The 13767-nt window shown below is 58.6% G+C and overlaps 1 protein-coding gene across 9 annotated transcripts; it reads right to left on the reverse strand.

Moving 5' to 3' along the window:
• Window positions 1-628: 628 nt before the first annotated feature.
• GRAMD2A (GRAM domain containing 2A) lies at window positions 629-13567 on the reverse strand. Of its 9 annotated transcripts, XM_040601664.1 has the most exons (13): window positions 13490-13567; window positions 12522-12858; window positions 9816-9943; window positions 9031-9088; window positions 7496-7568; window positions 7311-7414; window positions 6434-6532; window positions 5385-5456; window positions 4399-4461; window positions 2917-3073; window positions 2471-2570; window positions 2256-2363; window positions 629-1747 (listed from the first exon to the last, which is right to left on the reverse strand). In XM_040601664.1, exons 2-13 carry the CDS (start codon window positions 12555-12557, stop codon window positions 1744-1746), a joined length of 1002 nt encoding a protein of 333 aa, XP_040457598.1. In that variant the 5' UTR covers window positions 12558-12858; window positions 13490-13567; the 3' UTR covers window positions 629-1743. The 9 variants fall into 9 exon arrangements, with proteins under 9 accessions (XP_040457598.1, XP_040457600.1, XP_040457604.1 ...); XM_040601666.1 differs by lacking the exon at window positions 13490-13567 and having other exon boundaries at window positions 9816-9929; window positions 12522-13405; XM_040601670.1 differs by lacking the exon at window positions 13490-13567 and having other exon boundaries at window positions 9816-10217; window positions 12522-13405.
• Between the last annotated feature and the right edge of the window lie 200 nt (window positions 13568-13767).

A 13767-nucleotide genomic window follows, 5' to 3' on the forward strand; every position in this document is an offset into this window, starting at 1 on the left:
ATGCATTTTGCTGCATAGGCCAGGCTGGCGGCGGGATTTGGGTTGCAGATGCTCAGGAAGGAGGAGGAGGAGGAGGAGGAGGAGGGCTCACCCTGTCCCCCCAGCAGGACGGGGCTGCAGCTCTGCACCCTCACCAGGCACCCGGTGGCCCGGCCCCCAGCCTCGGCGCCGCATCCTGCAGTCTCTGCTGCCACCTAGCGACGCTTCCCGGCCCCCGCACCCGGAGCATCCCCGGCCCTGGGTGTCCCCTCAGAAGCCACCCGGGTCCCCCTGCCCGCCAGGGCTGCATGCCCAGCCTGGTATCCCCCCCGGCATGGCCTGGGAGACACGCAGGGTGACATTCCCTGCTGTAGATAAATGATGCTGAGCGCCCACCAGCATCCCAGCAGCACTGGAGCACACAGCATCCCTCCAGCCTGCACTACTGGCTGTGACACTGGGGGCAGAACAGCCCCAGGCCCACCAGCCCTGGCCCTAAGGGAGGACAAGGATATGCCCCGCGTCCCCATGCCAGGTCATGTGCCCCTGGCCAGCAAAGGGGCACCAGGGCAGTGCACATTCTGGGGTACCCAGTCGCAGGGCTCACAGCCTGGCACCACTGCAAGGATGGCAGCAACAGACAGCGATGTGCTAGAAAATCCTGGGTTTATTTTCATTTAAAAGCCCTTCCGAGCCTGGAGCGAGCAGGGAGCTCTTCCCCAGCACTCGGGGATTTGGCCCCATCAGCACTTGTCGTTCCCAAAAAATAGGAAAGAAAAATCAAAGGAAACCACACAGGTATCACCTGCCACCACAGCATGCTCCCGGGGCAAGCTGCAGGACAAATCCTGCAGCGCTCAGCTCTGCATGGTGACGAGGTTCACACAAGCAAGGGCACAGACATGCTGGGAGCCAGGATGTTCACCGGTGCCAGGCGCGGGCTCCTTACGGGATGTCTTAATGAGGCAAGCAGGGCTAACGAAGCCTTGGTCCAGCACCATTGCCAGGTGCGGTCCCCAGCGAGGACGCCTGGCCTGGAGGACCCTAAAGTGCTTTGCAGGGGACACTCACACACACGCACACCCCGAGATGGCCCAGTGCTCCAGGAGGGAAGGGCTGCGGGCCGCTGTGGAGCCCGGCAGAGCTGCGGGGGCCCTGGACTGTACCCCCACCCTTGGCTGCTGAGACAGATGATGCTCCACAGGGCTGGTGGACCCTTTCTCCGTGTCACCGCAGACCCCCGGGGCTGGGGCCATTCCTCCAGTGACAGCCCTGGGGGTACCGAGAACAGGACTAACAGGTAGGCTGCTCAGCCCAGAGCTGCTGCCTGGGCCTCATTCAGAGCAGCAGCAGCAGCTCATCCCCATTTTTGGGGGGTCCCAGTAAGCCTAAGGTCATCTTTTAACAAGAAAAACCCAAGCCTGGAATAAAAACCAGCTCCCGTTTTAGCAGCAAGTCCTAAAGGGAGGTCCAACCACTCGGCAGCCCTGAGCCATCATCCAGTGCTACGGCAGAGAAGCATCCCGGGGAGAAAACAGGTTTCCAGTGGGACAGGGAGTTGGCACCGGTGGCCGTGAGCTGGCGGGGCAGTTTCACCGGGAGCGGGTGCCAGTAGGAAGAGAGAAGATACTTGGTCCCATTTTACCGGCCAAGGCAAAGCCAGGCCACGTGCAACAGCCACAGCCGGGAGGATGCAGCACTGGGATCTGTACACAGGGCGCCAGCATCTCAGCATCCGTCCTCAGCCAGCGCTGCGGGCCATGGTCACCTGCAGGCAAAGAGCGGGGTGAGACGGGGCGAGCAGCTGCAGAGGCACTGTGCCCCAGCCTGGCGCCCAGGCCCTGTGGGCACAAGGAGGGAGATACCCTGATGTCCCCAACCCAAGGGAACCCACTCCTGTCCATCCCTTGCTGACACCCACCACGGACACGTTAGCCCCAGGGCACAGCCCAGCTCCACTAAGATGCCCTGGTGCTTCCTGCAACTGGAGAACCAGCCCCAAACCCACAAGGAAACCTCTTCCCAAGGGCTGAAAGCCTTGGGACAGAAGAGCTTTCTCCAGTCACTCAAACCAGCAGCTGACAAGATCATCTATTGCATGGGGATGGCACTTCGGGGTCTGCCATCAGCCATCCCAACAGCAGCCACAGAATAAGGGACAAAGCATCCCTGGGACATGTCACAGAGCACAGCCGTTGCTCTTTGCACCACATCCCTCAGGTCCTCCACTCACAGTGTGACACACCTGCACCAAAGTGTCCCCAAGGGTCCCTCACCTCCTGTGCCCACGGGAGAGGTAGTCCCGGTTCAGAGAGCAGAGCTGCTGCTCCAGACGGAAGATACGAAATGCCAGGTATGAGGAGGACACGACCAGGAGGCAGATGCTGGGAGCAGAGGAACAAGCACAAGTGCTCAAAGCCTGTGGCTGAGTTGGACGCTCCTAGCACACCCCCCACCCTCCCCACACCAGGGCTGCCCTTGGCACACTTACAGCACAATGAAGATCTTCAGGAGCTGGTAGTCAGAGGGTCTCAGCTCCGCCACACAGCTCTGCTCCACCTCCAGCTCCTCCTCAGTGTTTATTGCACTTTCTGAAATGCAAGCCCAGGGTCAGCGGCACAGTGGCGCTGGACAGATGCTCCTGCTCTTCTGGCAACCGGGAGCCTTCAAGCGTCAAATATTCCTCCCTCATGGGCCGACACTGCCCGCATGGCCTTACAGGCACTCGCTGAATGCTCAGACCCCACAGCCAGGAGACCCCACCCCATCCCAGGACCCCACCGCTGACTGCCAGACTCTACCCTGCTCATCTGCAATGCAGAAGTCCCTGCCAGGAGAGCAAAAGATGGATGAACATGTATTTATGGGGGTTTACGCCCAGCACTGTGTGCAGGGCAGGGCACAAACCCGCGTCCCCAGGTCAGACACAGTCCTTACCTGAAACCAGGGGCTCCTCAGACGTGAAGGAGCTCTCCTTGGCACTCAGGCTGCTGACAGAGGTCCGATGGATGCACTGGTAGTCAGTGTCCGGCAGTGACAGTGACAGTGAGGCGGGTGACACCTTCCTCCACTTGCCCTCGGGGACGATCACCTCCTGCGGGAACAGCCCTGGGTGAGCTGTGCCACCAAACAGCGGTTTCTCCCATGAAACCAGCAGTGCCATGGACACAGCGGGGCCAGATCCAGACTCAAACCTTACAGCATCTCCACCAAGCACCAGCACATCCGAAGTATCATCCTAAGGGGGAGCTGGTCCTCCACAATGGCCCCGTGGGCACACAGGTTCCTGCTGCCACAGGAAGGAGCTGCCCATGCACCCCACACCTGCCCCAAATACCGATTGCTGCTTCCTCTACCCCTTGAAACTCACCACGGTCACCTGTCATCCTCTGAGAGCCCCTTGCCCACCCCATGGCTCAGCATCCCCATCCCAGCATGCCCTGGAAAGGCATCGAATCCAGTGGGGTTTCCCTGATGGAAAGTCCCTGGGGCTGGAGCTGCTGAAGGGCTCCATTCCCTGGCAGCACCCGGAGATGCTGCCAGCCCCAATCACTCCTGACTTGGCCCTTGAAAAGCACCTTCAACCCCTGGGATGCCACCAGACCATGGAGGACACCCCACCTGTCACCTCCTGGTCCAGTGTACAGGACCACTGGCCCACACAGGCCACCCCAAATTGCCACCTCCTGCACCCAGCCTGATGCACAGGGCCACCAGCCCAAGGAGGACACCCTGCTCAGTGTCCCTGTACAGCCCAGCACGGCCACAGCACCAGCAGCTTAGTGACACAGCAGAGAGAGGGGGATGGGCCACCCACATTTCACAAAGAGGACACATCCTGCCAGCCAGGGACACAGCTGCCGTGGGCAGAGCCGAGGCCTGCCGCACTCCGAAAGCGGCAGGATGCATCCCCTTATGCTCTCTTGGTCACGCTGCGCTTCAGAAGGCTTTTCCCTCTCCAGCCTTCCAGCTACGAGCCATCCCACAGGTTTCTGGATAATTCAACCACATTTCCAGCCTGTTACCAGTGTTGACAGCTGTGAACAGCATCAGCTGGCAGGAGTGGAGCGGCAGCATTTTACACATCGCTCTGAAGCTTTTTCCATTGATAAATGGACCCACCAAGACCAACTGGCCAAGTCATTGGCTTGTGCTCAGCCACACGTTGTTGAAGTCATCCTGACCCGTCCATTTCTGCCAAGTCCGGGTATGAACATCCTGGAGGACGAGCTACGAAGGCACAACCTTTGCCGGCAGCGAGGGGAGAGGACCGACCCTGCACCCTGCCAGTGGCTGCCAGCTGAGCCTCAGCATGCTGCAAAGGCATTAGACCCACCAAGGGGCAAGGCAGACGCTCTCCTGCCCACAGCATGAGCTCAGGGGGGTCCTTCCCTCCCCCAGAGCTGCCCTGACCCTCACCAGCGACACAGCGTCAGGCTCCTCTGTCAGCTCCTTCAAACTCAAGCTCTTCTTACTCGAAACCTAGAGAGGAGAAAGAAATGGGTGTCAGGGTGCCACCCCTCTCTGCTTCAACCTGTGCCAGAAAATTGAATTTTGACTTTTCCAGCGAATCTGCGTAGAGCAGCTGCTTAAAACTTGCAAGCACAGGGATGCAGGGGATGAAGAAGAGCAGCCGGCAGGGGACAGGGCACCGCATTGCTGCTTCCCATCACTAAAAACCTACAGGGCCACGGCTGAGCCAAGGACTCCTGCGCTGGCCTCGGCTCCCAGCGGACAGGATAAACCCTTGGGACAATATCTGGGCAGAGCCCAGCACATTTCAAAGAATAAATTCCCCAGTTCAGCAACAAGGCTGAGTCACCCAAATCACCGCCCCAGCAGAGCCAGCAGACACCCTTCTGGGCGGGAAAGGGCCCCGGCACGGCTTCCCACGTGCTTCAAAGACAGGGAGAAGAGTCCCCGTGATCCTCCTCTCAGCTCGAGGGCTGATGGATGTCTTCCCCCCTTAAGACTTCTTAATTCAATTTTTTTTTACTTTGTACCATTTTTCCTCCCCTTAAAACTTTAGATCTGGGGAAAAGGCAGCATATGTGTGTGGAGTGGCAGAACTAGTATTACTACCAGCTTATAAATAATTCATATACACGCCCTGGGAGAGAGCAGAAACTCCAGGCTCTCCCTCCGTCATCTCATCCGTGACCCAGAAAAGGTCAGCGGTGGCTCATGGGGACAGGATGTGCCCAGGGCATGGCTCCTGCCCCTCTTCCCATCCTTTGCTGTGGAGTGAGGATGCTGGGAAGAAGCAGGAGGGCACCAGGGAGGGATTTATGAGCAGTCTGAAGCCTCAGAGGTGGTGAAGACCTCTGCTACCCAAATGCAGCCCAAGGGGCGAGCACAGAGCCCTGTGGCCATCGAAATGCCGTCGGATGTGGGGTGGAGGGTACCTGCAGGTGCGTGCAGACTCTCCTCAGGACATCATAGACACTGTCGCGGGAGATGAGGGATACGAAGATGTACTGCAAGAGAAAAGAGAGAAGCTGCCAGGAGAGATTCCCTCCCCTCCCGAGTCTGGTTCTCCACAGGCAGGGGACAGGCAGAGACATCCCGCCCTTGAACCTCCCCTCCTTCAGGAGCCACATCCCCACACAGGCATCTCCCTGCAGAGTTTCCCTGCTGTTATTTTTGCAGCCTGCTAAAACCTGGACCAGATTTTTTATGGGGCCAGTTTTGTTCAGCTGCTGTTCCTATGGGGCCTCCCGTGCTCAGCCCAAAGGGACGCAGCAGCAAACGGGGCCGGGAGCGACGGAAAACATTCCCATGGATCAGCACAAGGGGACACAGGGCAGTGCTCACCTTGCCGGATGCAGAGCCCAGATGATGTGCAAAGCAGCCTTGCAACCACATTGCCTTGAACCCAAATCCTGCCTTGAGCCACCCCCTGCTAAAATCCTGCAGGAATAACCCCCTTCCCAAAATCCCGCAGGAACAATCCCCTCCCTAGCAGCGGACAGGCAATGCACAACGCTGCCAGCAGCACCTGAGCCTGCAAGGACTTGGACACTCCGAGCAGAACTACATCAGCTCACTACGGCCACCAACACCCAACATGATTTTCAAGCTCGAAATTCAGCCCCTTAACCAAGTTTTCCACCAGCTCAGGTTGAACACTGGCCCAAACCCTTCCCCTGCTTGCATTCAAGGAGTCTCAAGGTTTTATTTGAGCCTGGCAGGGATTTGTCAGGCTCGGCCGAGTTTCACTTGAGCTTTGCTTCACACAGAAACAAAGTGAAATTCAGAAACAAAAGCAAAGCAGTGGTGTTTGCCCTGGCTGGCTGCCAGCATGGAGAGCAGTGCTCACTTCCCAAGTGGCCCACGCTTTCACCCGGAGATGGGAATTGCTTTGTTCCCTGCTCTCAAGTCACAGCCAACTCAGACCAGGGCACCGCTGGGTTGCGGCGAGGCCAGGTACCGATGCTCAAAGCGCCGGCCTTACCTTTCTGCTGGCATTGGTGGTGATGGCCAAGCCATTGGGCAGCAGCCGAGCCGTCTTGTGCTTTTTTATCAGCTGCACGGAGACCACTGGGATCACAACCTGGAAGGCAAAAAGACACGGGGAGGGGCAGGGACAGGCATAGCACAAGCTTGGGGAGTTTCTTTCACAAGGTGGAGATTTAACACACATTGTAATTACGCTCCAAGCAGAGCAGCGACACAGGGATTTGGCATTTCACAGAGACAGCTTGTTTTTTATTAAAGGTCACGGCATCCCCTCCCTGTGTTAATCTCGGCTCGGAGGTGGTTTTTACTTGATCAAAACAGTGAGGACATGGGGAAAGCATCATCCAGCAGGTCTCCCTACGACCTGTTACAAGAACCCCCTGCAAGCCTGGGGAGGGTTAAAAATAAGGCAGGATGTAATTTATGGCAAGGTAAATTCACTGAAACCCCGCACTTCCTTCAGATATTTGTTTAAAGCAGCTGACAATAAATAATTCAGTTCTTCAGCCCAGTTTTAAAGGAAGTAATTCCTCTGCAAGATCCCTGTCATGCACCAGACTAACAGGGAAACACTGTAAATCAAGAAGAAAAGCCAACAGATTCAAATCTTTCCCCCCCAAAACCTTTGATCTTCCTTCAGACGCCACTGCGGCTTGTAGGTTTTGCATCAGGAAATTTTAAACTAAACCAGTATTTGGTTTCCCCAGGCAGATGTCACGGGTGATCAGAGCGGGGGGCACAGCTGCACTCCCCTTTACATTGGCAGTTTTTGACAGCGATTTTGGTGGTATTTAGGTGTGGGAGGGGATAAGCTGTGGCACAGCCTGAGCTATGAGCCCTATGGGACTAGGGTGAGCTGGCCTCCACGTTACCTTGATGTCCTTCCCAAAAAGATTTGCGTAGAAGCAGAGCCAGTTAGGGGAGATGTAAAGCCTTCCCTGGATGAGGATATCTCTCTGGAGTGCGCAGGAACAAACTGCAAGGCAGAGAGAGGGACATGGCAGACTGTATGCCAAATCCTGCCACCCCTGTGCCCGCCCCTTGCCATGTCACCCACCTTTCAGCACGCTCTCCTCCGTCGGGATGTCCTTGAACAGCTTGTGGTACTGGGAGTTGTACTTGCTAGCAGCCTGAAAATGAAGCAGAGCAGAAGTTATCCGGTGACCTTGCTGATAAGGAGACCCAAAAAACACCCTCTAGCAAAACAATCTCCCTCGCCCCGCACCCGGGACCGGCGCAGCGGGGTCCCGCTGGGCTGGCGATGGCGGGCCCGCAGGGCTAGAGGAGGTTCAGATGATCCAGCACCCAGCAAACGCTGTGCCATCCTCCCAAATAAACATTTCCCCTAATATCCAAGGAGGCTACTGAGCCCCTGAGAGGAGCTGGTTTTCTCCTGGACTCATCCACAGGCAATTTATTTTGCCCAGCGGTTTCTCTCCTCCTCCTCCTCAAGCTCTTCCCTTATTCGGGGCACAGTGACAACACTTGCTTTGCGCCCATCGCGCCGCGCCATCCAGCTATTTATATTCCCGGTGCCTCTTCAAAGCCTGCCAGCAGCCGCGGAAGGAGGCTCGGCAGGTTCACCCTTAAATAATTCTGTATATAAGTTAAAGGCTCCGAAGCAGTTCAACGCTTTGCAGCAAATCCACTCAATTAGTCCTGTAAGGCAGCATGGGCAGACTTGTGCCCCCTGCCCTGGAGGAGGCAGCGCCCCAGACCTCAGGGTGCTCCCCAGGGACACGGCTGTCCCTGTGGCAGAGATGGCTGCCCCCTAAAATCCAAGGGACAAGATGCTTTGCCAGGATGCAGAGAGGTCCAGCACAGCTCAAAGGGCCCCGGGGCAGCAAGGCTGGTTTGCAGGCAGCACCACAGGGAGAGCTCTCCTGCCCACACTGACAAGGTCATCTTTGCCCTGCACACCTTGTCACCAGATGAGCCGGGCCGTAAGAGGATCAAGGCTCAGCATCACCTGGGGTCAGCTTAGACAGTCCCTGGCAAGACACCGGGATGGTGGGGGCATCGGTGGGACCATTTCAGGGGGACAAGGAAGGACATGGAGGGGACTGTGGCATCACCTCCAAGCCACCACCAAGAAACACCCCTTGGCCACAGCACAAACCTGTTGCCAACCCCACAACCCTCTCCGATGCCTCTAAATAATCAACAAAATGTTCTTCTCCTCCATTTTCTTCATGGGGAAAGGCAAAACGCCTCCTCCCTCCACTTCTTCCTCTTCCAGAGCATCTCATTTGTAGATGGACAGAAAAGCTCTGCTTTGGGCAGAATCTGAACAACCAAAAAGGTTCCAACAGACAGGAACCAAGCTGCTTGCAGTCAAGATTTCCACTTTGTCCTTTGCTCTGGGTGGAAAATCTTGAAAGTGTTTGCAAGGCAGATCACAGGCCACACAAACTGTCATCGGCTCCCCTGAAAATGCAGGCAGGAGCCCTTGCCCTGCACCAGGAGCTGCTGCGGCTTCGCCTCCAGCTCCCGCAGCCCACACCCGAGACCCCAGGCAGGCTCCTCCATGGTAAACAGCCGGGGTCAGGCTACAATGAACCGGCTCATTTGCTCACGAAGCCAAAGACTTACCACTTCCCGGTGGCACTTCTTGATGTCTTCATCCTTCAGCGCTTCGTTCAGGCGGAGGCTGGAAGGAAAAATAATAATCAGGTAAGTGAAGATCCCCAGGTCTCTTGCCTGTTCCCTAAAGCACATGTGCTGCAAAAAGAGACACCACAAGCTGCAGAGGAGCAAAGAGAGACCCTGGGAAGCCATGTTTCGGATGTCTCAGTGATTTATTGTAGCATTGGGCATCGCTGAGGTTAAATAACAGCTACAAAAGGCTAATCTTTGTCTGGCATCAGGCTGACGGCGATCTGGTGGAGACACCAGCACCGGGGTGCCCGTGCCCGAAACACACCCCAGCACCAGAGGAAGGAGCCCAGAGCTGCCCCCAGCAGCAGCCTGGGACAGGTCAGGAGCTGGCAATGGGCAGCTTTGGCCAGGTCAAAGCTTCCCCAAGGAAAGCACAAACGGGAATTTGGGAACATGCCTGGGCAGGAGGACGGACTCTGTTTTGGCCATGCACAGGGGCATTCATCACACAGGCAGATGGAAAAACCACAGAGACAGGGAAATCCGCCCAACAGCCTCAGCCATAGGAGTAACATTCCCTTCCCCAAACCCCTCCCCCCTCCCTGCTTTTATAGACCAAATATTTGAGGGGGGAAACAAAGAAGGGACCCACTGTGCCCACCCCTCGCTGGCAGGTTGCATTTGGGGGCTTAGAAGTAGCAGAGATGCTGTGTGAGGTCACAACAGGAGGAAAAAAAGACCAAATACTCAACCGAAGCCCCCAGGACACTGCCCCTCACCTGCCATCAAGGGAATCCAAACTCTTTTCCTTGTGGGATGCCTCCAGTTTCTCACGGCCATGCATGGGCTCAGGGCTCTTCAGGGGAGCTGCTCTTTCATGCATTGGCTTGGTGCTGCAAGGAGAAGCCTGTCAGCCCACACAGGGAAGGAAAGAGGGGAGAGATGCATTTTGGAGCCGTAAATCCATTCTCTTCAATCCCGGTCTGCACACAGACGTTAGTATCTCTGCTGCTCAAGGACAGCAAAAGTATTTTTGTGATTTCTCAAGTCACATGAAGATAAAAAACCAGGCATTTCTTGCCAGGAGCTCCCTGGTGCTTGCAACCGAGTGGGTCAAGGAACAGCGACTCCCTCTGATAACACCCTCCAAAGAAGAGCCTCTCCTCCTCAAGAGATGGAGACTGGAATGGGAAAATCACAGGTCTGCAAACTCCCTGGAGTAATGGAGATTTCAGGCAGCAAGGACCAGGGTCTGCTCCTCCAGGTCAGCAAAACACCATCTTCCCAGGGCAGAGCTTGCCGAGGGCACCACCTCTCTCCTTTAATTGCTCCCCTCTCGTTAAAGCCTGTTGTTTACTATCATGAATTTTATCAGAGGCGCTTATCGACCGCAACAGGTAAAGTAAACACACTCCTAGCGCTGCGCAGGGAAGGTTATCACCCGGTGGGCTAGAAAGGTGACACTTCCGCCCTTGGCAAACCACAACCGGAGATAGCCCTGCTGCGGCGCTTGGCACCGAGCGCCAAAGCGGAGCACGATCCCAGGGGACTGGGGCCAGAGCAGCGATCCATGGACTCCGGCAGAACGGCAGAGCCAGCAAACAGCCACCAGACCTACAGAGAGGAAATTATTCAAGGGAAAAGAGCTCAGCTTACAACAGGCAGGGGGTGATGCCAGAGCAGGTGGGGCACAGGCAGGACAGCAGCAGGCAGGATGAGTGCAGAGCTGGAGTTCATCCCAGTGCCCACAGGGATGATGCCATGGTGGTGCAGCAAAGCCCAGGCAGAGAAGCCATACCAAACTGCTTCCTACATACAAAGGGGCTCTTTTGCCACCTGTATTTCCTTACATGCACCCTGCTACCACTCCAAGGAGCTCATATGAAGGAATACCCATCTAAAATATGCCCCACAGACTCCAGGAGAGGCGGGACAGGGGCACTTCACCCCAACAGCCATGCCCAGACAGCCTGAGAGTTGAAGCCACGTGAGCCCCCGTGTCCCCACAGCCTTGGCAGCCCAATCAAAACACTGTCCCGATGCAATGGAGCCAGGCTGAATCCCAGCTGGAGGCATGGGAGATGCTCCCTCAAGATGCAGCACATATGTGGGGCTGCAGAAAAAACAAACACAAGTTACTGGTGCCATGCAGTTAGGACCAGGCTGGGAATCAGCTCCTGGATCCCTGCATCATGGCATTTGCAAAGTAAACAAGCTTCCCACATGGCCCCAAAGCCCGAGCATTGCGGAAATGGGACAAACACACAGAGGGTGTGGGGTTTCTTTGGGAGAGGCTCAGGTCAAACGATGTGTCTGTAAGAGAACGGACACTCTACTGACCAGAAGCACTGAAATAACATCAAAATAACATCTCTTGGAATCACACGGAAAAGCTTTTCCCCTGCCTGATTCTCAGACACCCCATGCCTTCAGGACGGGCAGCCCTGCATCATGAACATCCTCTGCCAGGTGATGCCACGCTGCCCTGAAGCCAAGCCTCATATTGTGGAAGCACCGAAGCCTTCATCCCCCCTGCCCCCATGCTGGAAAAAGGGCTCTAACCCATTCTGCAGCCTCCCTCTCTGGAGCTCAGTCTGCTCTGGTCTCCCCCACGTCATCCCTTAAATCCCCAAGCAATCGCACTGCTTAATCCAGGCGAGCGGATTTAGCCCTGACCGGGGCTGACACGAAAGGGCACCCCGTGCAGGGGACAGGGAGAGGCACCCTCTGCTCGAGGCAAGGGCATCAAGAAACACACACCCCCTAAGGTCACCGAACTCAGAAATCCCCTGAAACAAAAAAGGCCAGAAGCTGGAAAGCACTTGAAAGTGCTGCATGGTCCTGTCCCAGTTTTCTCTCCCTCTTACGGTCACTGCCAAGGACAAGTCCCAGGTCAGAAGGCCCCTGGACACAGCACTGGCACCGAGTTGCTCCAGGGCATATCTGGGGGCTGTGAGGAGCATCCTTAGCCCCAGTAGAGACATTGCAGCAGCTCCCTCGTCTCACTCCATCCTGGCTCCCAGATGCAGCAGGGATAGAGATCCAGGGTTCGGGAACACAGGATAAGATAAGGTCGGACTCCAGGCACAGCTGACAGGGAGGTCTCCCTGCCAAGAGCTGCTTCCAGCTCTGGCATACAAAGGAAAACACTTCCTAGCAGCTCACACTGTCACCCTTCTCGAGAAATTTTTTTAGCAGGAAGCTGCTCCTGCAGGAAAATCACCGTCCCAAGTTACGAGCAGGACAGGAACAGTTGGAGCACTAAGTCCCCAAAACAAGGCACAGCAGGCGGGCGCAGGAGTTCCCGGCAAAGAGAACACATTGCTGGCGAGGTGCCGACCCCCTGGGCGCTGAACGGGGGCTCACACCCCCACCCTGCCCGCACCGCCTCCCCGAGGCTCCCTGCTTGCCTCCTGCGCTGCAGCTTTGCCAGGCGAAGCCCGGTGCTTCTCCCTGCCCCCGGATCAGCACCTCCCTTCCCTTACGCAGCACTGGGATCCAGCCTGGAAACGGTCTGGCATGAGCCCCTCCGGCGGCGTTTGATTTTCGCTGGATCCCCTCCCCGCCGCCGGTGCGAGAGGGAAGCGTGTGGCGGAGGCAGGAGAGGGCGAGCCGGGGATTTCGCCCCCAGAAAAACCCACGAGGATCAGGGCCAGAGGGAGGCACTTGCGGCCGGGCTGCCTCGGCCCAGGCGAGCCCGGGCGGGATCCGGCGAGCTGCCCTTGTTCCCGGCTTTCAAGGTCATTTCAGTCCCGTGTGCCGGCTGCTGGAGCAGAGCCACCGCCGGGGATGCTGGAGGGAAGCGGCCGGTGCCGAGCGGCGCTGTCAGGAGAGAGGCAGGAGGTCAGGGGGGGCGGGGACGGCGCCGCGTGTCCCCGGGCCCCGCGCCTGGGGCGGTCCCCCTGTCCCGGGCCCTGTCCCCGGCGGGCCACGGCCGGGGCGAGCGCCAGAGCCTCAGGGCCGGCAGGTCTCGGCGCTCCGCAGCCGGGATGCGGCTTCGCGCCGGCGCCGCTGCGGGAACCCCGCGCGCCGGAGCCAGCCCAGCCCCGGGCCCCGCCGGGGCAGCCGCGAGCCGACAGAGCGCGGCCGCCGCCCAGCACCGCCGAGGCGGCCGGAGTAGCCCCCAGGGCCAGCCCCCAGCCTCCACCCACGCCCGGAGCCGCCCCGCAGGCAGAACCGGCGGCCTCGGGCCGGGCAGCCCAGGGAGCCCCCGCCCGGCTCGTTCCCTCAGCGAGGCGCGGGGGGGGGGGGGGGGGGGGGAGGCCCGGCGCTCCCGCGCTCCCCTCAGAGCGCGCCGGCCGGCGGGGGCTGACACCGGGCTCCCCGGCGGCACCAGGGGCGCGGCCCCGCCAGCCCCCTGGGCCCGGGCCCCACCGCCCACCCCCTCCGGACCCCCCCGCCCCCGTGGCCCGGCTCCGGCCCCGGCCCCCCGGTGCCCCCCAGCCGCCCCTACCTGCGCGGCGGCCCCGCGCTGCCCGGCGCCGTCATGCCCCGCGCGCCCGACCTCCTCGAGACTCCCCGTCGCCCGCCCATTGGCCGCCTGCCTCCACGCCCCGCCCCCACCGCGAGCCCCTATTGGCCGCTGTTGCCCATCGCCGTCTTCAGCTCCCCGCCCACCGCGCCCCGCCCGCTGGGAGGAGGAGCGGAGCCAGGCGAGAGCCCGCCCCTTAAAGGGGCCGCGCACGCCCGTGCGCTGCCCTGGCGCCGGGCGGGCCACAGCAGGGAGCGGGC

Source organism: Falco naumanni, chromosome 7 (genome assembly GCF_017639655.2).
Source record: "Falco naumanni isolate bFalNau1 chromosome 7, bFalNau1.pat, whole genome shotgun sequence".
Lineage (NCBI taxonomy): Eukaryota > Metazoa > Chordata > Aves > Falconiformes > Falconidae > Falco > Falco naumanni.

Bases quoted from the DNA above. Each gene is read 5' to 3' on its own strand.
- GRAMD2A (XM_040601664.1), bottom strand. From the start codon at position 12,557: ATGCCAGACCGTTTCCAGGCTGGATCCCAGTGCTGC. The intron at 9,944-12,521 runs GTAAGGGAAGGG...GTGGGCTGACAG, and splicing joins AGGCTGGATCCCAGTGCTGC to GCTTCTCCTTGCAGCACCAA. The intron at 5,457-6,433 runs GTAAGGCCGGCG...TTTCTCTTGCAG, and splicing joins CCACCAATGCCAGCAGAAAG to TACATCTTCGTATCCCTCAT.